The sequence below is a fragment of the Neopsephotus bourkii genome, unplaced genomic scaffold, assembly GCF_033783945.1.
Source record: "Neopsephotus bourkii isolate Nb327-2 ecotype Australia unplaced genomic scaffold, CSIRO-AGI_Nbou_v1 NB_1767, whole genome shotgun sequence".
Taxonomy (NCBI): Eukaryota; Metazoa; Chordata; class Aves; order Psittaciformes; family Psittacidae; genus Neopsephotus; species Neopsephotus bourkii.
The window spans coordinates 12,686,714-12,706,617 of NW_026902241.1; the positions used below are offsets into that span (position 1 = coordinate 12,686,714).

The following is a 19,904-nucleotide window of genomic DNA, read 5'->3' on the forward strand; positions in this document are numbered from 1 at the left end:
AGGAAAAAAGAAAAGTCTGAAAACTACATTCTTCTAACTGCAGATATGCATCTACAGCTTGTCAGACTGGCTTAGCTTTTCTTTGGATTCTCTTCACTATTCACACCTGTTAACTTTGGGTATTTTTATTTTTTTTTTTTTTACTGCATTTGAGAAGATTAAGTCCCAGTGGGAGATAATTTGCTTCACTTCCTCGGATTTCTATATTCACTTCATCCTATGGTTTCTCTGATTGAACTGCCTTACAGGAATTACTGCCCGGTGCCCTTGTTCCAGTACAGCAGCTTGTACCAAGCACTCTGCCAACTGTCACTCAAAGTAGTACAGAAATTCACTTCCGTTCCTGTCTATGTAAACCAACAATCATAAGAATGACATTTTCTTGACCAAACTGTTACACGTTAAGAACAGCACTTGAAAAAAATTAGGAATATGAACATTTGTTCTCTATTGCAATGAAGTTCTTCAGCAATTACAGATTATTCCACTGACATCTAATGCACAGGAGAATTCAGCTGAAATTTGAAACTTGCAGGTAAGTATGTCAAAATAACAGATTAACATTTTTCTCATCCCATAACAAACCAAGCTGGAGATTTTTTTTACAGAGTGAATTATTCTCGCTAATTCAATTAAAAATATAAGAGTACCATACAAAATGTTATACGGTTTCAAGAAGACCGTTTTCTTTTTGAAGAAGTAGGAGGTGGGAGATTACTGAAAAGAGCAAACAAGCAAGCTGTTTCATCAAGAATGGCAACAATAAAACCTGATTTCCTACGGATTTATGCTACGGGTTGAGCTCTATGTGGCTTCTCTCCTGCCTAATAAGGATCCTGTTTATGCTACATAATTCCCTTCAGACCATAATAAGGGCACTCCTCTCATATCCAGACATGTGCTCAAAACAATGTACACCAACTTATTAAATTTCTTGTATTTTTCCTCTCTAAACTGGCTGCAATTGCCCCAGAGGTCTATGCTGGTAGAGACAGAGAACTACATTATGTGAAGGTTGGTTGGTCCCTGTTTACAATAGTAAATTCAATTTCACAAATATTCTCCAACTTCCATATAGAGGGTATCTGTAACATTTGTTATAATTTATGTCTGTATTTTCAGGAAATACAGGAAATTCTGTTCTGGGAACATAACAACTGATGGAACATAAAGGATTTCTACTGCATGAACCACACACAAAAGATCCATGGGTACTCCACTGACAGTGGGAGTACCACAGTTTTCATCTAGAGGAGGCCCTGCATGCAGCTAATGGCTTATCTCTCTGGGAAGTTTAAGATTACAGACTGGCAGGCTGTAGATGCTAAGTGCTTATTCTTAGACACCTGCTGATGACATGATTACTCCACAGACAAAACAAAGTTACATCAGAAATGCCATCATTGTTATCAGTAGATTGCCAGTGGTATATAGTTAGCCCCACTATCTGTGAGCAGGAGCATTCTCTGCAAGTGAGAACAAGAACAAAGTCAGGAAATTTCTAAAATTAAATCTCTTTAAAAAATGAAGTGTACTTCCGTATCCTAATGCAAAAAAAAATGCCATACAAACTTGGGGTACCATGAATCAAAAAGACACGTTCAGCTAGAGAGCAAGAAAAGGGTTTCAACCTAACCATTCCCTCCCCTGTGTGGGAAAAAAAACCCCAAACAAACAACAAACCAAACCAACCAACCAACCAAACCAAACCAAACCAAACCACCAACAAAAAAACCCAAACAACCCCCCACCAAGAAAAAAACCGCACCAAAACCCCCCACCCGCACACCTCTCATAAAAAAAAAAACACAAAAAAACCAAACAAATAAACCCCCAAAACCCCAAACAAGAAGCAACAACAAAATAAACCTAACATCAGATAAACCAAGACCTAAAACTGTAGCAATGTACTGAGCCTTCCTTGAGGCAGAATGCTGAAATGTAAACTACTGCCCAGTTGAGGGTGCAGGTCAAAGACAGTAGATTACACTCATTCCTTCCAGCTTCTGCTCTAGGGAATACCATAAATATAAATGATCTCTTTTGTAAGTCAGTGGTCTGGAAAGTTGCAGTTAATTAATTTTACCCCATTCAACATAAAGATCTAGGACACTATCCAAGTCTTTTTTTAGCGAACATCCAGCAATACAGGCTTCCCTAGGGCTTAATCAACAGTTTGTAACAATGATTGGCAGCTTCTTCCAAGATCTCCACAGGTCACCCAGAATCACAGCCTGGCTCTGGTATTCCAGAAGAGGTCTTCTCCAAGTGCCAGACTTTTGTAAATACTTCGTGCATGGCCTTGCCCAACTATACAGTTTAATTCAGCATCAGTTGAATCAGTTAACCGACTGTCGCCTACCAAAACCAGAGTACTTGGACAGAAAAACATTTTTAGCTGGAAACCTTTTAGGAATAAATGACCTCTCATTAAGTTACCCATGTTGGAAGAGGAAAAGCTGGGTTCTTCTCTCCTCATCCTAAAAGAAGTAAAACCTGTGTTGTCTATTTTTCCTTTTCCAGACTGCCAGTGTATGTGCTGTTTCTACTTATTTCAGTTAACGATATCCAGCCAAGAATGTAAAAATCCCATCACCAAGAGTGCACAAAGGCTAACTCCAAAGACTACTGGTTATAGCACACAGCTATACAGAAGCCAATTTGCATGCTGCAGCTCATGCTTCTTGAGCAAACTGCACATTCTATGTGGTCAGTAGATTATAAAGTAAATATATCAAAGGGAACAAACTTGAATAGGAAATCTTTGACAACATATCATAAAACTTCCAATTCATTTAGCAAACATAAGGTCCTCTTAACAGGAAAACTCTATGAAGCACAACTGGCATAACTATTTCCTGGTTTCAGTGCATTTAAACGACTTCAACCTTGGCAGTACATCCAGAAGGAGAGAACATTTTATGGTACAAGTTACAATGGAAATGAAAGTGGAATGCTAATTTAATCCTTGATGCTGCGACTACTTTACTGAAAAGTTTGTTTGCAAGACCAAAGTCTTAGCCACATAAAAACATAAGTGTCAGAGTCCTGTATCTGGAAACAGGATGAAATGGTTCTCCAAATATGGTACCAAAAAATCAGAGTCTCTGTCAAACAGTAGTGACAGCCCTATAATTCTCCACATGTGCTTCTGAAAATTAAAGGTTAATTTATAATTATCTACTAAAGCTCTATGTCAAACAAAACAATATGGTCTGAATCTCTTTATGTGGCCTGCCTGGGCAACCAGCCAATAATTTAATATTATATAAAAAACCATACCTGTAAAATCAATTACAGTAAGCTCTACACAGGAAGTTCAGGGTAAAGGTGAAGTAGGCAGTTAGAAAGTGTTGTTCTTGTGTTAGTAGTCTTGTGTTAGTAGCAAGTAATGCAGGTCTTACCTGTGGTTCTTTCTTTGCATTAAAGATGCCTGACAGACACCTGCAGGAAGCTGTAAGTTAACATCACAAGTTCATTGCTCCTGGAAAACAAAGTACTGGAATGTAAACTAGGAAAACACAGTTTTCATTTTAGATGACATAGGAAGCTGACTTTTTTACCTCTCTACCTTCCTGCCCCCCAAGAGGGATGCCATACTTGTCAAATTTTTTCATTAATTATTTAAGCATGAAACATTTTCCATATGACTCATGTGAAATGAGGAATAAAAGTCATTATGTAAGAGAAAGATAAATGAACTAAATCCAGTTATTGGTGAAAGCAGAGAACAGGCAAACAAGAATTCCGAATTATGATCTCCCATCTGAGTTGACTGCTGGCCAGATACAGTGAAGCAGTTAGGCCAAAGAAAGGTATGGATGTTGTAAACTATGATACAAATAACCCCTGGTCTTAAATTTTTCTTCTGATGATGCCCCAACTTTTATATAAAACAAAAGCATATAGGTCATGTAATACGTAACTGTACAATGCTGCAGAAGGCAGAAACTAGATCTTTCGTCCTCTACATTAACACCTTAACTGTGCTCTGTGTGGCCCAATCAGCTTGGATTTGTGTCTGTACCATGTCTCAGCCTTAACAGGAAGAGCCTGTGAATTTGGTTATTTCCAACCCTAACTATTCTATAATTCCATGATTGATTGATTGATTGATTGATTGATTAATTAATTAATTAATGGCTTGGCTTCACAAGCGAAGATTTGGGAAGGGATACTCTCCTGGCAAATGGACAACATAGATTTCAACTCCCTTGAGGCTGCAGTTGAAGAGGATGTATGTTTCCTACTATTTGACTAAATGGTAGCCTATTACATAAAGCAGAAGTGCTTCACCTCCAAAAATAGAGCAGCTGTAGAAAGTTCTGATTTATCTATCCCAGCTAAAGAGAAATACTCCTATCATCCTGAAACATTGCACTAGATTTAGGGCTAGGCAGGGAGTGTTTCTAAGCATCCTCTTTACATTTCCTACTCTCTGTATTATCTTGGGATCCTAGGCATCAGCTCTGATTCTGCATCCCACCAAGAGGGTCAAATGTGTAATTTATTAACTCTACCTCATAACATCACTTGTTGCAGTTCCTCCTTCTGAAAGTGGTGATGATAATTTCTTCCTCATGAGGGTGTTGACCCTTAACTGGAGCGTAACTTGAGACTGAAAGTGACTTCTGCTTTCCTCAGAAGCCAGCACCATAGTGGTACAAGGTACTCTTATTATGCAGTGAAATAGCTGATTGCATCCTTCACATTTTTAGGTGACCCACTGTTCTACACAGACACTGATCATAGATGCCCTGAAAGTATTGTATATTTAAAGATGCACATCACTAAAAAAGGGTTGCTCTTCATCCTGCTAGGAATAAAAAACAATGCAAAGAAGAGTGGCCATATGTGATATATGCGTCAAAAATATTTTGTTCGATATAGAGAAATACCTGTCTACTGTGATGTATACTCTGCCTCCTGATATGTGGATTTCATCTGGCTGACAAAGATACTACTTTGTGAAAATGATTAACAACCTATAAATCCTTGGGAAATTACTGAAACTGAAAGCCAGACAAGGATGCGCTGAACCTGAAGAGATCCATTCAAGCTGAAGCAAGCAACAACCAGGATGTACCCCTTCCACACCTCAGTATTTTTGTTGCTTATGGCCAGGCAGGATCAGCACACTTCAGCGGTAGGACATCACCTCACCCAGACTTCAACCTGTGCACTGCAGCCTTCCACAGAGAAATCCTTTTCTCTGCTGTTTTACAGCTCCCCATCACCCAAGCTTAAACAAATAAAGAGGGCCACATGCATATGATGTTTTGGGATGCATACAGGTATCTGCCAGTCTCTTTGCTAAACCTGCCAAGCCTTCTCATTTGTGACCCTATTTGCTCAGCTTCGTAACAGTCCCCTAGTTGCGTATTAACACCCTAGTCACATTTGCTGTCTGCACTTTAGGATCAGACTGCCCCTTCATCTTTTAATTGACTGGTTTGCTGCATCCTGGTGCACATTGTTTACTGCTCTCTACAGAGAGCTTTCTTAACATGGTCAGGAACTGAACAGGTCAGACTAACTCGATAAAGAAACTGCTGACCCACATTTAGTAAACTAATTGGTTTTTCCCCTTCTCCCCTAACCGAAAACAATACCCACCTCCCGCGAACCACGGCAGCAGCGGCCCATCTCTAGGCCACGCCTCCCAGGCTGCCACACGTTGGGCAGGCCCAGTCGACCCTCAGCGTCGAGTGTCAGAGCCCTGTGGCCACGGCGGCTCCCGCCCTTGGGGCGGGAAGACTCGGCCCGGCGGCACACGCAGCCTGCTCCGGGGTCTCCATAGGGAAGGCCAGGGTCTGCTCAGCAGCTGTCCGAGCTTTGCATGTAAACCCCATCCTAGGCGCTGCAACCCAGGGCCACAAGAACAGCCGTATCAGGCACCCCCGGTACGGTAACTCGCGACGGGCACCTCCCAGAGTGCCGATGGGGGGGTGAGGTGAATGTGTATTGATGGCTGAACTCAGCGCTGCTCAGCCACAGCCACCCCAACGCAGCGCGCCACAGTCGACTCCACCGAGTAGGCACACAGCGGCGGCGGCGGCAGCGGCAGCTTCTTGCCGGCACGGGCCAGGGGGCGGAGCGAGGGGTGGTTTAGTGCGTCACTCCCGCCGGCCGCGCTGCTTCTGGTGCGGAGAAGGTGGAGCGTGTTTTGCGGCTTTCGCCATGTCCAAGCACGTTTTTCTCACGGGACCCCCAGGTAACGGGGGCAGGAGGAGCCTGGGGAACGGGAGGGGGGGGAAAGCGCCGCCGCAGGGGCTGTCTGGGGGCGTAGGCTGCCCGGCGGCCTGGCCTGGCTTGGCTCGGCTGGACGCGGCCCGCACTATTACTTTGCGGGGCTGCAGAGCCTTTATAGCCAAGGGAAGGCACCTGCTGGTGGACCCTAGTTTCGGCCCAGAGTGCAATGGGGCCCCTTCTGCTGCAGCCGGGCCCAGCAGCTGCCTGCGTGTAGGCCTGTAGCTGCTCCACTCCCTGAGTATTGCCGGTGGAGGTCGGAGCTGCCGTGTTTTAGCTCTGTGTCTGATCCCATGTCATGTAGGTTTCTGGATGCTTCTGTTTTGTTTTTGGTTCCAGCAGTTCGATGTTAGGGGAAAAAAAACAACAACAAACAAAAAAACCTCCTGGACAGCTAACTTGCTCGGGTTAAACTGCAGCCAGCACAGATTCCTGAGCACTCAGCTTTTCTGGAACTTCATTATAGCAATTTAGCATTTTCATCCTAAATAATGCTCAGTTATCCAGTATTGAGGCCATATTGCTGAAATCACAGCTGCACTGGGCAGGGCACGTCTCCAGGATGGAGGATCACTGCCTCCCTAAGATAGTGTTTTACGGTGAACTCACCACCAGCTGCTGCAAGAGAAGTGCCCGAAAAGGAGATACAAGGTCTCCCTGAAACAATACCTCAGCCTTGGCCATATTGACTACCATCAGCGGTCTACCTTGGCCTCCAATTCGGAGACTTGGAGACACACCATACATAAAGCTGTTGTCTCCTTTGAGAGCACAAGCAGAATTAGTCTCAAGGAGAAAAGACAATGTAGAAAGAATTGTGCCTCCCCTGTACCACCTAAGGAGACCTTTCGCTGTGCTTTTTGCAACTGGATTTGCCTATCCCACATTGGCCTTTTTAATCATCAGTGTGCTTGTAGTAAGCATGGGTAAAGCCCTTCCTAAACCTTCATTCACTAAGTCAAGCCATCATCATAGGTAATAATTGGTATATCAGGTAGGCGTACCTTGACTGAAGTGGTGGAGTAGTTTGTGGGACGTAGTTATGACGGTTCAGCTAAATTGTTGGTAAATAAGCCAGTTATTATAATTGCAAAGCTTTCTTTTGTGTCTGGAGGTAAAGCAGTGGGCTTAATTATCCGTTTGGTGAACCTTTTGCCAATACCTGTCTTGTCTGGGATTAACTTAAAATTAATTGTTCTGCTAGGCTGTGATAGCAATACATTCCACCACCCTCATTCTGTCTTTCCATCCACTTGAATGAAGGCAGCCCTCCAGGAAGGCTTGCTCAGGCCTTGTCTCTGTTCATTTAACTGAAATGTTATGTACTGTTTTGATTAGCTAACTGTAGAATTTTAAGCTTTCTTAAACTTAGTTTGAATCATTTTACCTTTCTTTGGCAGTTTATTGAGTGAACAAAAGTAGAGATGGCAGATTTACTTAGCCAGATTAGTATGAATTTGCTTATAGAGACAAGGCCTCAGAAAGATGGTAGATACTGATAGTGCCACACTTGTCATTTTATTGTTGTTCAAATGCCAGGAATCCCATTGGCTTCAGTTCTGAAAAGTTTGCTTAATGGTTTGACTAGTTGCCCTTGAAGCCACGGAACATTTTGTTATTGCTACTACTAAGAAAGTAGGTCCTAAATGTGCTTAAACAAGGAATTTGGTATGTACATGTTAAAATGCCATCTGTTGGCGCTGTTGAGCACCTTACATTTGGTCTATAGACCAAATGCCTTGTCTGCAGGAATTTGAAGGTTTATTCTTCAGGATGTTTTATATCTTCTGACTTTTTTACAGCAATTATTAAAATTTAAGTGATAGCACTAAATTTTGTGTGAGTCGATAAAGTTGAGTTTAAAAGGAGATTGTCAAGGGAAGTATGTGTACAATCATAGAGGAAAAAAAAATAGATCCTTTGTGGTAAGAGAAGGTGTCTGGAACATGGTCGATGTTCACACCATAGAAGGTCCGTCAGACTGTGCCAGTAAACATCTGGTAGCCAGGATTTCAAGGACCTGTGTCAGGGTATGAAAATAGGAACACAGGATAATTCATGTGAGAAGGGACTTCAGGACATGTAAAGGAGGGTCAGCTATGAGGTCAGACCAGGTTGTTCAAGGCTTTATCTAGTCAAGACTTGAAAACTGCAAAGAACATGAAGACTACATAGCTTCTCTGGGCAACCTGTCCCATGGCTTGATTGTCTTCATGATAAAAAAAGCTTTTCCCCATGTCTAGTCAAAACCTCGTGCTTCAGTTAGCATAAGAAGCACATTGTTTATTGGAAATACTTTTTGCCATGTAGGACCTGATCTCAGGGTTACTGAGTGCTTCCAGTTTCTAGGACATTAATAGAAGTAGTGTGTCCTTTGTGTCAGGTAGGCTTCCGGTAATAGCAGTCAGCCTTGACTTTATGATCTAAAAGAGGGATAAACTCAGCTCTGTTTTTAAAGAGTAGTGAACAGCAGTGGTAGAAAGGGAGATGCATCAGTCAGTCTATCACGTAGCTTGAATATCAGTTGTGTAGAAGTATGGATTTTGTGTATTTACCTGCCTTGGGGCAAGCTTTGCGGCTTGACTGGATGCTATCTAAGATAAAAAGTTCAGTGGTAGTCTGGGATATTTGTACCATTCTGTTATGACTTCACTGTAGACGCACTTCTTAAAGGCTAATAAAATGGATGAACTTTAAAAAGTGCTTCTGTTCTTTCCTACCATTTTAAAAAAGCAATTTGCAAACTTCAGAAAGTAATCAATGCGTGTGGTGAACTGAATCATTACTATGGTGCTTAAAAATGGGATTTTAGTAGAGAAGATTAATGCTGTGTGCTTTTTGTTTTTTTTTCATTTTTAGGGGTTGGAAAGACTACTTTGATCCAGAAAGTCACTCAGGCTTTAAAATCCACAGGCACTGCCATTGACGGTTTTTACACAGAGGAAGTTAGAGAAGGTGGCAGGAGAACAGGATTTGATGTTGTCACCTTGTCTGGAAAACGAGGACCATTATCTAGAGTCAGGTACTGAGATTTTAATAACTGCAAGTGGCTATTGTTTTATGCTTCTGCTCCAGCCTGTCGGCATGTTAAGTGCTCTTTCAAAAGGGGATTTCCAGCACACATATTGCTTTCATGGTCAGGTTCTTTGTTCAGTTCTTGTATCAGCCAGAACACCTGTATTGTGTATGTAGACAGTGTTTCTACTGCATAATGAAATATTTAAAATGTCCTAGGGAAGGGTGTTCTTTCTTACTGCTTATTTTACACCAGATAGAAAGGAAGCACTGCCAAGCCTTTTATTGTGAGGCCAAGGCTCTTGGTTTACAGAAGTAACTTTTTATAGGCAGGGAGGAACATATTTTGTTTCCACAAGCTAATTTATAGAGACAGAAGTGGAAAATAAAAAAGAAATTGCATATAACATTGTTTTCCAGAGCCACTGACTGACCCACCAAACCCATATGTGATTTTTAGGAAAATAAGAGAGCTTTGGATGCCCACTAAGAGTGGGGCCTCTTGAAGTACAGAGGGGCTCACAGTCTCTCCTGTTTGACTTAGCCTTTCATGCCTTGTGCAAAATGTAGTCTAGGTCCAGGTGTGCCGCTAGCACCTCCTTCAGACATAGGTAATCTTACTAAATAATTTGCATGCTGCTAATAAAGGAAGTTTGCATAGGATAGTGTGATGCAGCAGAGGCAAACTGAGTATTTTTCTGAGATTGTTTAGGGGTTCTGCAACCCATACTGGGATTTGGGCTACTGCTGCGTCTGTAATGTCACCAAATTCAAAGATCCGAACTGCAGGCATGTACTTTGATTTCACTGTAAGTATACCTTCTGGCTTTTAGATCCCATTGTCCTTCCTTACACTATTCAAACTGGAGTTTGCATAGTTGTGAGGGTAGCTTATGCTGTATTTATTACCTGATAGTGTGCTTACTACAGTGTGACTTAATGAATGATTTACAGAGTTTCTTTGCTTTCCTTAGAAGAATTAAGGGGATTTGACTTATTAGGATAACTTCTCATAAATCCACTTGAAATGACTGCAGTGAATTTTCATTAAACTCATTACTTAAAAGGAATTGTGTATCTCTTTTTTTTTTTTTTTTCAAATTCAGTTCTGATTCTTCTGCTTCAAGACGTGAATGTCGGGTCGGACAGTATGTTGTAGATGTTGGTTCATTTGAGCAGTTGGTTCTACCTATGCTGAGAAATGTGAGTATTCTATCAAAGCTGCTGAAAAAAATGATGCTTTATGATAATCAGTGTTATTGGTAGGCCCTTCTAGAGCACTAGTTTTGGATATTAATAAATGCCTATTTCTTTGGTATCGCTTATTCTAATTGACATCAGGAAGCTGGAGGGGCAAATCTGTCTTGTTCTTTTGTGCTTAACATGGTGTTTGGGGAGATTACAGTCCCCACTCATTCCTGATCTGACATCACTCTGTGAGCAGGACCTCCTCAGCCTGAGAGATAGCTGATAGGAAGTTTCTTCCAATGCCACTGTCTTGCATATTGGAAAGCAAACAAAATGCATGAGTTCCTGCTGCACAGAACTGGGTGTAATCAGTGGGTGCAAGAAAAAGGCTTTTGCTGCTGCTCTTTATAGCCCTTTTTCCCCCTCTTGTTCCAATTCCCATCTTCTTCCAGTAGAAACATTTGCTTCTTGAACCCAGTGGTTACTTTTGATTACCACTGTGTAAGTACCTGCAGAGTGGTAGGTTTTAACTGATAATAGCAGCCTGATAATTAGTCTGCTGTACAAGGAGTGCTCTGACTGCGACAAGACTTTCTACACAGTCTTTTCCCTATCTTTCTCCTGACATTTTATTATGGCCTTTTGCTTTCTCCTTCCTCTCTCTGACTCCTACCTTTGGCCTCTCCAAAATTAAGCAAGAATAGATCTGGTTTTGGCAATATATCACAAACAGTGTGCAGCAGCTGCTGAACTGCACTACTAAAAAGATTGTATTGTGATTTTTCTACCCTGCCAAAGCTCAAGGGGCCAAGGCAGAAGAGACTTCTTATTTAACTTTGAAAGAATAAAAAAAAAAACCCAAAAAACTATCAGAGGTGCAAGGAGCAAAAATGAGACTGAGGATCTGATTCTTGGTTCTTGATTTTGTCAAGAAACATTAAAGTCTGAGAGCAGGGAAGCAGAAATGTTGGGGGCAGGGAAGCAAGGAAATATGAATAAAATGGGGCATATTTTCATTTATTTAGTTTCACCATATCTTGATTTACTATGTTAGGAAATAGAAAGATTGTTTAATAAGACAGACTTCATTAAGCCAGCACTGTCCTCGGAATCCTTTTACTGATTGTCTTTATGTGAAGTCCAGGAGAGATCTTGCTATAGAAGGGTGTTAGCACTGTTGAGTTTTTCTGGTTGTTAAATGGCTTTGTCATTGAAAGTGCTGTTAATCAGTTATCAGTTTTGTGGGAATGCAGTCATGCATGTAAGTGGCACAAAATGGAAGTTGAGGAGAGTGAGGAATAGCATAGAACAGAAACAAGAAGTGATGACGAAAGAGGGCAGGAGAGTCATAGGTATGGTCTGGTTTGATCAGAGAGCAGCACAGAGTGGGCATTTTCCCATTTAGTCTTCAGGACAGATTCAGCTCGTAAGGCTTGGATCTCATTCACTGCAGTAGGAACAGGGGTAGATCCTACAGTGGATAATCTGTCAGGTCTGAAAACTTTACCAGGTAGGAGTGAGGATGTTTTTTTCAAAGCAAAATGTTCTGTTTCTCAGTGTGTGACCTAGTGACTAGTATTGGCTTTTTAGCTCACTGATCTACAAAAGGATTTTAGATAAAACAGCTATTCAGCAGAGACTTAGCTTGAAAAGATTTTAGGATGCATGTTATACACTTCTTCCATTTTCCCAGAAACAAATACTTCGCCTTCGCAGGGGAAAATGTTTTGACTTCTTTTTTTCCTTCTTTTTTACGTTCTGTGTGCTATGGCTGGTATTGGTATATATTCATGAATCTACAGTGATGTTTTGACTTGAGCTGATTTCCTCCTCACTTCTGTAAGTGATGGAGTACAGTTCAAGGTTGCTTTTACCAAGAGAGGGTAGGCAGTGCACTTCCTTTTCTGCTGAAAAGTTCCTCTGCTTTCCAAATCGCCTTTTCTTCAGTGGCATTCACCTAAGTTCTCTCTTAGACTTCCCTGCTGCTCACACTACTCTGCAGCACGGTGCTATTTGGCATAGTATTCACTTTATGAAAAAAAAGCAAACAAACCATGAATACGGTCAGTTGCTAGTATGGTGCCTATCCTGCAATCCAGATAGCTTAGAAGAAAGCCAGTTCCTTTGAGAGACATGTTAGTTTTGACCATTATTTGACCCAGCTACAAGAAGAGAAACTTCCAAATCTAGATTTAATGAAAATCTTTTATATTTTTTTTAATACTTGTGTAGACATTCATCTATTCTAAACGCATAATTTGATGGGAAGAGTGAAGTTTGAAAAATTGGTGTCCCTCAGATTGATTGATGGCTGCTAGTAGACAACATGCCATTTACAATTGGCTGATAGCTCATGTAGGACCACTATGAGAATTCTGCTTTGAAGGAAAACTGATATTATGGATATTTCATATCGTAGTCAACATTTATGCTGTATATATATTCTCGTCTTTCCAAAAATCTATGCTGAAATAGAAATGATGGATTTATAAGTCTGTCACCAGCAGCAGCTTTGACTTCTCCAATTTCCACCTATATTGCAATTGAATTGATTTCTTTTTGAGTTACTTCTTTTATTAGCATAAAAATTATTACTGTTACTTGTTCTAAGTTCTGTATTGTTTACAGTCTTTTGATGCACTTTTCCACAGGTAAACCATGGCACTGATGCAGAGAAAAAAATCTGCGTCATAGATGAGGTTGGTAAAATGGAACTCTTCAGCCAGGCTTTTATTCAAGCTGTTCGTCAAACACTCACTGGCTCAAGGACTGTGGTGCTTGGAACTATTCCAATACCTAAGGGAAAGCCACTGGATCTTGTTGAAGAAATACGAAATAGAAAAGATGTTAAAGTGTTCAATGTGAGTAATATTTAATACCCTTAAAGAGCCTTCTGTGCTAGGTTGCTGGTTTATATTTTGCTCTGCTTAAAAACTAATTGTTACTACCAGTTGATAGCCATGGGTAGCTTATATGAAATAAGTTTTTCAGTTTCCATTTTATTCTTAATGGGCAGGTGTTCACCTTATTAAAAAAGAAAAAAACCTTACATTTGGCACTTACCATAGCAGTCTTACACAGCTGGCTTTGCTTGTGAGGGGCTGCCGAAGTAATGATATAGTTGTTTTAAAAAGTTTTCTTGCTGTAGTATTATTGCCATATATGCATTCATTATTCCTGAGAGTTAAACCTTTCAAAGTACAGTCAGGTTTTTGAACTTACTTTCTTTTTTAAACTAGCATGCAGAAGTGTTACTAGTAATCATATTCAAGGGGAAAAAAAAAATGTAGTGGAGTTTGCAGAAATCACTTCTAGAGGACAGACACTTGTAAATGGAGTCAGTGAATCAGTTTTGGATTTCATCATGTTACTTTTACAGACATAATTTTCACAATATTAGGGTCTCAAAGTGCATTTCTGATCACTTACAGGGAGGTTCTCAAAAACTTAACCACAACAAAATGTAGCCTGTTCACAGGAATACATGTGTGAAGTTTCCTTAACATCTGCAAATGTCCTGGATGTTTCACAAAACCAGGCTAAATGCAGCCCCCACTCTTTTGTTTTCTTTTTCTACTCAATATATACTATTTGTAGGAGAGAATAAGGCTATATATCCAAAACTGAACTATAAATTATAAATTCAGGAAGTGGGAGGTAAACATCTTGGCTTAGTAGCAGGGTTAATACACTGTAAAGCAATATACTGATGCAGCCTGTTCTTTATCAGATGCGTGTCACAGTGAGAATGCTTGCTTTATTTTCATCCAAGTGGATCAGGAAGGAAAACACACTATCTCAACAATTTACATTGAATGATCTTAATTATTGCAGAGAAAGCAAAGCCTCCATCTTCTTTTTTGCTTTTCAAAGTGAGACTCATAAAACTGTAGAGCTCAGTAAAGTTCCTCAGCTTTTTTTTTTTTGTGGTTGGTGATCACATTATCATCTTCATTTTTTGTTTTTTAAACTAAATGCCTGTTAAGTGCTAAAGCAACCCTATGAGCAAAGATGAGACAAGATTCCTTTACTCACATAAGCATTCAGCTCTTACTCTTCCTTTCAAAGATAAAACCCCAGGTTTCCTACTGACAAGCTAATGTGTGCTGTTAGGCTACTGAACAGGGATGCATATGAATGTGAATTTTACATGGTTTACTTTACAGTGGTATGACTGGGGAAGAAGGAATGGAGAATGCCTCACTGAAAGTAACAGATGTTCAGTGCTTAACACTGCAGTCATGACAAGACAATAATGTGCTAGTGTGTGAGGAGGAAACGGGGTGCTAGAAAACAGCATTTGGCTCTCAGGGAAGCTTTTGAGGCTTCTGCTGTCTCCCTTTATAGGTGGTGTTCTGAGGGCATATGCCACTCAGCCCCAGGTTGCTAGCTGTATCGGTCTGCTGATACACCTTTCTCTTAAATACCGACTGCAGCCAGTGGAAGTCTTCCTATAAATGTCAATGGGGCAGTGTGTTCTTTACTGCAAAAATGAGCCATCCTGTTTATGCTTCTGAGATTAGGAGGTGCAGGTTTCTCTGTTTAAGTAGAGTTCTCTGGTGAATCCATTAGCCAAAAGCAGGGCTGTGAAATTTGTGGCAGACTGCAATAGTTCCCAGGTGGCAGAAACCTGCTGTGCTGAAGTCTTACACAGGAGAGCATCTGTCTCACTTGCTCCAATGACACAAGATATGTTCTTTCCCAGCTGGTTAAAACGTGTGCCTGAGTAGGAACAGAACCTGCCTTTGGGGAGTTAGAGGTGTTGCTAGCTGAAGTAAATACTGAATCACCAGCTATGTTCTTCAAGGGCTGTGGACTGGGGAGAACCTGGAGTGTCCAAATAAATTCATAGTCAATAATTTCTTACTAACTTTTATGGTGCCTCGAAGTGTACAGAAGTAGGTGGCCACCTTCCAAAAAAAGTTATGCCTGGTTTGTCACTTCATATGGAGTTAGGCTGCACTCAAGTAACTTAGTAGAGTTTTGTCATTCTTCTCTTAGTGTCAGGAGGAGAGTTCTGATGTTTGACACTAAGAGCAGAGAGACAGCTGTTCGGGGTTTTACAGTCCCTTTTGTCTTGAAAGCGCATTCAGCTGGTGTAATGGGCCCAGATGCCCTAAAAGCATTTGACGATTTGGTCCCAAATGTTTAATTTATTATGCTTAGAGCACTTAATGAGAGGAGCTCTGATATTTAACACATTTCTTTCCATTGTTGCCCAATTCCATTTTGCTGAGACCTAAACTTTCCCGTGAAACTATAGAGGCTCTTTTAGCACTGCAGAAGTAATGATATAGTCTGTGTAGTTTTGCAGACAGCGTCATAAATAGGATCAGATTATCCTTAGCAGCTGGCACATACTCATTTTCTCCCATTTTCCCATCTATTAATTCTGCTTCCATGAAATCCATTAGTGAAGTTTGATTGCCTATGCCTTTTAAGAAAGAAAATAAATAGCTAAATGGATCAGAAGAAGAAAAAGGTTCCATTTGAACAGATTGCACAAGAGGGGTTTCGTAGATGGTACTCTTAACAGTTGGGGAAGAAAGCTTTTGTCCTCTGCTGTTACCTGCTTGGAGTCTAGGTGGTGGTTTTCCTCCAAATTACCTAAATGCTTTGAATAAGCGGCATCTACAGTTATTTTCAGCTCCCTGCCTAAAGAGGTACCCATCTGTTTGTGCACTCAATACAGATATTGGGAGATTGGTTCTATCTGGAAAAGCTGCCTGCACTGAATGTCTCCAGATCTTAAGGGGAGACCTCTGTCTATGAAGCAGCCTTTGTAAAAGAGTTGTGAAAATTTCCCAGCACTTGGCACTTTCTCTATGCTCTCTCACTGGACTTCTGGCATGTAGGTATGGAAAAGGGATAGCTAAAATGTAGTATAGTTTTTGTTGGCTTTGAGACGGTGGGAAGAGCTATAAAATGTTCAGAAGGTCTTTTGAAAGTCAGGATATCAGGACACTTGTGGTGAGTTTGGCTGATATATGCTCTATGCCTTGTTTACTCTGGGGTCTCTCAATACCTTTATTGAAGAGCAATTTCATTCTTTGTTGTCTTGCTGTCTTTGTTATTATAGAGTTTTGTGTTTATCTTACAATAGGCTTGGAATGATACTTAATAAAACCAGCAATATTTTCAGGCAGATCTTCCCTTCCTTCCTTTGGGTTTGGTTGGCTTTTTTTGTTTGATTGTTGGTTTTTTTGTGTCACTTTTTCATCAGCCCCATGTTGATGATCTCTATTGATTCAAGTGGCATAGGCAGGGCCACCATCTGTAGGTTTACGGTGTTAGTTTCCAGACATCCTATCTAAATGCTCTAAATAGCAGTAGGCTCCCATTTAGTAATAATAAAAACAACAGTAATACTTCTCCTGTTCAGAATTGAGTGTAGTACTGGAACAGATGGAAGGGATACAAACCTGTCTGATCAGATCTTAAATGCAGCTACAAGGAAAGCAGTGAAACCTTGCTGGTGTAGAAGTTTATGCCATGCATAGTGTGTTGTCTCCTTACTCATCAAGCAGCATTTCTCAAACTTTGTTAAAATATGAATGCCCTTACTATTTTATTTTTTTTTGGCTCATCTGTCTTTGTCTGAGTTTTTCCTGCCCTCTTTGCAGGGATCTGAACAGTTGGGAAAATTCCTTAGTTTTTTTAGAATGAGGCTTTTGCTGACACTTCACAATTGCCTGTTAACCATCTCACCACCCCAGCCATTTCCCCAGGTTGTGGTTGAGTAATGCACGGTGGGTGACTGGGCTCTGTATCAGTACGCAGTCTATCAAGAAGGTGTAATTTATACCCCCCACCAGCTCTGTGTTTCTATCCTGCAATGCTAAGGCTTCTCAGAATAGAGTTGTGCTACTGAGCCTGTTTTAATTTTTTTCATTACACAAGTTTTTTACTAGCTCTGTCATCCTAATAGACACAACCCTTTCAAGTACTGAAGGCGTAAGAACTACTTCATAGTAGGAAAATTATGTTTGGTAATTGAAAAGGATTTCTAGTAATGACAAAAGTACATGCTGGTTCTTCGAGTGATTCTTGTTAGTTATTCAAGCCCTGAATAATACAGCAAAATACCATGGGTAATTAAATCAAAAAGATCCCTGAATGTGCAATTACATATGCAGGTTTGTGGCTTTAGCTTATTGTGTTCTCAGTAGCAGAAGGTGGCAGGTGTTTGACACTCAGCATTCCTTCACTGAGAAAGAAATGCATTTGAATTTCTGCTTTGTTTTTGAAGTAAACACTGATATAGAGGTTATTCATCAAATTACATCAGTTTTAATTTCTCTTTCTCTAGGTTAGTAAAGAAAACAGAAACAGCATATTTCAAGACATCTTGGCAGCTGTGGAATCCTGCAGAAAATGAAGACTTTTGTTGCCTGTAAACACTAACGCTTTTATTTCAACAAAACATTACAAGGTTTTGCAGATGTTCTAGTCTGTCCTTCCTGCTTTAGTCCCTGGAGGCTTTACTGGAGTCTTCAGGGTAAGCAAGGTAAAGCTGGTAATGCTCTAAAATGTGAAAATGAGCTAGCAGGCTTCTTGTTTAGTTTACAAGCTGATCCAGTCAAAAATTTGAACAGATGCATAGTTAATATCCTGTTCTGATCTGGGTATTTGGAAGATAGGGGGTCTGACTCTCATTCTAGTTACACCATGCAAAAGCATCTTAGTCTTTCAGAGTGTGGTGTGTCGTGTTCTGCTAGACAGCAGTTCAGTATTGGGGAACTTGGGACCTGGTATAACAAAACAGAGCCCTGCCCAAGATGTACGTGAGCTCTGCCTGGTTTATGTAGAAATATCTTTGCTGCCAGTGACCCAGCTCATGTGTATCTGAGTGTGATTCAACATGGGTGCTGACTATTAATGAGGTAGAAGGAATAAGCAGATGCTTTCCTTCCAGTCTTTCCAGTTGCTAGAATTTCAAGGAAATTTCCTGTAGTCCTAAGTAAGTGACATTAACAGAATTCTGCATGAGAAGGAAAAATAACCAGTGTTGCCCTCTCCTAAGTACTGTAAACCCAGACAGTAGTTGATAAGAGGGCTGCATTTTGGATTTGTTTTCAAGTTTCTGATGGCAGTCCTGCCTTATACCTGTTTAGAAAAGTTGCATATGTAAATCTTCAAGTCTATGAAGTTCAGTCAAATCTCAACTTGTGTTTTCACATAGAGTTTATTAAGTCAGGATTGACTTAATAGTATATTAAATAACCTCATTTGCCTATATAGGTTTTATAGTCTGTTATGTTTATTGATACTTACGTTTGGTGGGGTTATTTTTTTCTTATTCAATTCTGTACCATGTTAATGATGAAGTAAGAAGCATTTCAGCATATTAGACAATGTGTTTCCCTATGAGTTCTGCAGATGTCTTCAGGAAAAATGCTACCACTTAATCAGTTTCATGTGTTGTGAAAGCAGGATTCCTTTCCAGGTGCACACTTTTTCATTGCACAGTTTATAATCATCTCTGGCTGTAAAAAGTTGTTGAGAATTCAGTTGTTTCTTATCTTTTTTCTGTTCCGTTCAGCAACTGTTAATATAAGACTGTTTAAAGGCATTTTCAAATATCGTTTTAGTTATTTGTTTCTGTAAAACTGACACCTAGAGTTGGAGGGGACTAAATGGGAACAGGCATTTTTGCAGGTGTCCTGGAAACAGCTTGGAGCATGGAGGGAATGTCCTTTTTATTTCCCATATTCAGAGCAAGGATCTGTACAAACTGTCACTCCACAGATGGTAGGAAGTAAATGCCATGTTAAAGGATGCCATGTCCTTGTTTGTTGACTGCGCCATTACACTACCATTCTGCCCAAATCCATTTGGATGGTAGTATTGTCTTTATATTTGGGAAAAAGAGAATTCCTTTTAGGGTCTCACTCCCTTAAGCTCCTGGCTGCTTTTTGCAAAATAAGGCTGTGCCCTGAAGGGGCAGTAATCCCTTAATTGCTTCAGGCATCCTGCTCAGATATGACACCTTGTTAGAGGTGAAGGACTTTGAACCAAAGGGAACTTTTTAAGGGCTATGTGCCATAGACTTTCAAACAGAAACACCTCTGCACTTAAGCGTTGGATGTCCTACTGCTTCAGTGCTAAGTCTCTTAAGCTGTAAAATATGCTGCAAAAGAATAGTTCTTTCAATTACTAAATAATTACCCAAAGTCTAGTAAGGTTTTAATGGGACTGCAGTTGAATCTTAAATGAGGACTGACCTTTAAAGCTAAATAAAAAATGGAGGTATTCGGCTGTTCTCTGTAGAGGCTGGGGCTTCAGGAGCAATGGCAGAGTTCAGTTTTACAAATTCCAGTTCAGCCACTATTGTTAAGAGTTAGTCACTTAAAGTCGTATTTGTACCTCATGAAAGTACATTATGTTGCCCTGCATACAGTGACATGATGCCTACTGTAGTCCCACCATTTAATAGACTGGAAAAAAAGAAA

The 19,904-nt window shown here is 40.5% G+C and overlaps 2 protein-coding genes across 2 annotated transcripts in view; both read left to right on the top strand.

The window, feature by feature from the left end:
* The window catches only part of MAP10 (microtubule associated protein 10), a 57,797-nt gene extending 56,581 nt beyond the window's left edge, over positions 1–1,216 (top strand). The window contains exon 3 of the mRNA XM_061378508.1: positions 1,123–1,216. Within this exon, the coding sequence (XP_061234492.1) occupies positions 1,123–1,161 (39 nt within the window). The 3' untranslated portion in view covers positions 1,162–1,216. The remainder of the gene's footprint in view (positions 1–1,122) is intronic.
* Positions 1,217–6,134: 4,918 nt separating this feature from the next.
* On the top strand, positions 6,135–17,889 carry NTPCR (nucleoside-triphosphatase, cancer-related). The gene is made up of 5 exons (XM_061378803.1): positions 6,135–6,214; positions 9,109–9,271; positions 10,371–10,467; positions 13,104–13,313; positions 17,762–17,889. Exons 1-5 carry the CDS (start codon positions 6,181–6,183, stop codon positions 17,828–17,830), a joined length of 573 nt encoding a protein of 190 aa, XP_061234787.1. The 5' UTR covers positions 6,135–6,180; the 3' UTR covers positions 17,831–17,889.
* The last annotated feature ends 2,015 nt before the right edge of the window (positions 17,890–19,904 follow it).

Excerpts from the sequence above, each read along its gene's own strand:
- NTPCR (XM_061378803.1), top strand. The coding sequence starts at position 6,181 with ATGTCCAAGCACGTTTTTCTCACGGGACCCCCAG. Across the intron at positions 6,215-9,108 it reads TTTTCTCACGGGACCCCCAG|GGGTTGGAAAGACTACTTTG; the intron begins GTAACGGGGGCA and ends TTTCATTTTTAG. Across the intron at positions 9,272-10,370 it reads GGACCATTATCTAGAGTCAG|TTCTGATTCTTCTGCTTCAA; the intron begins GTACTGAGATTT and ends TTTCAAATTCAG.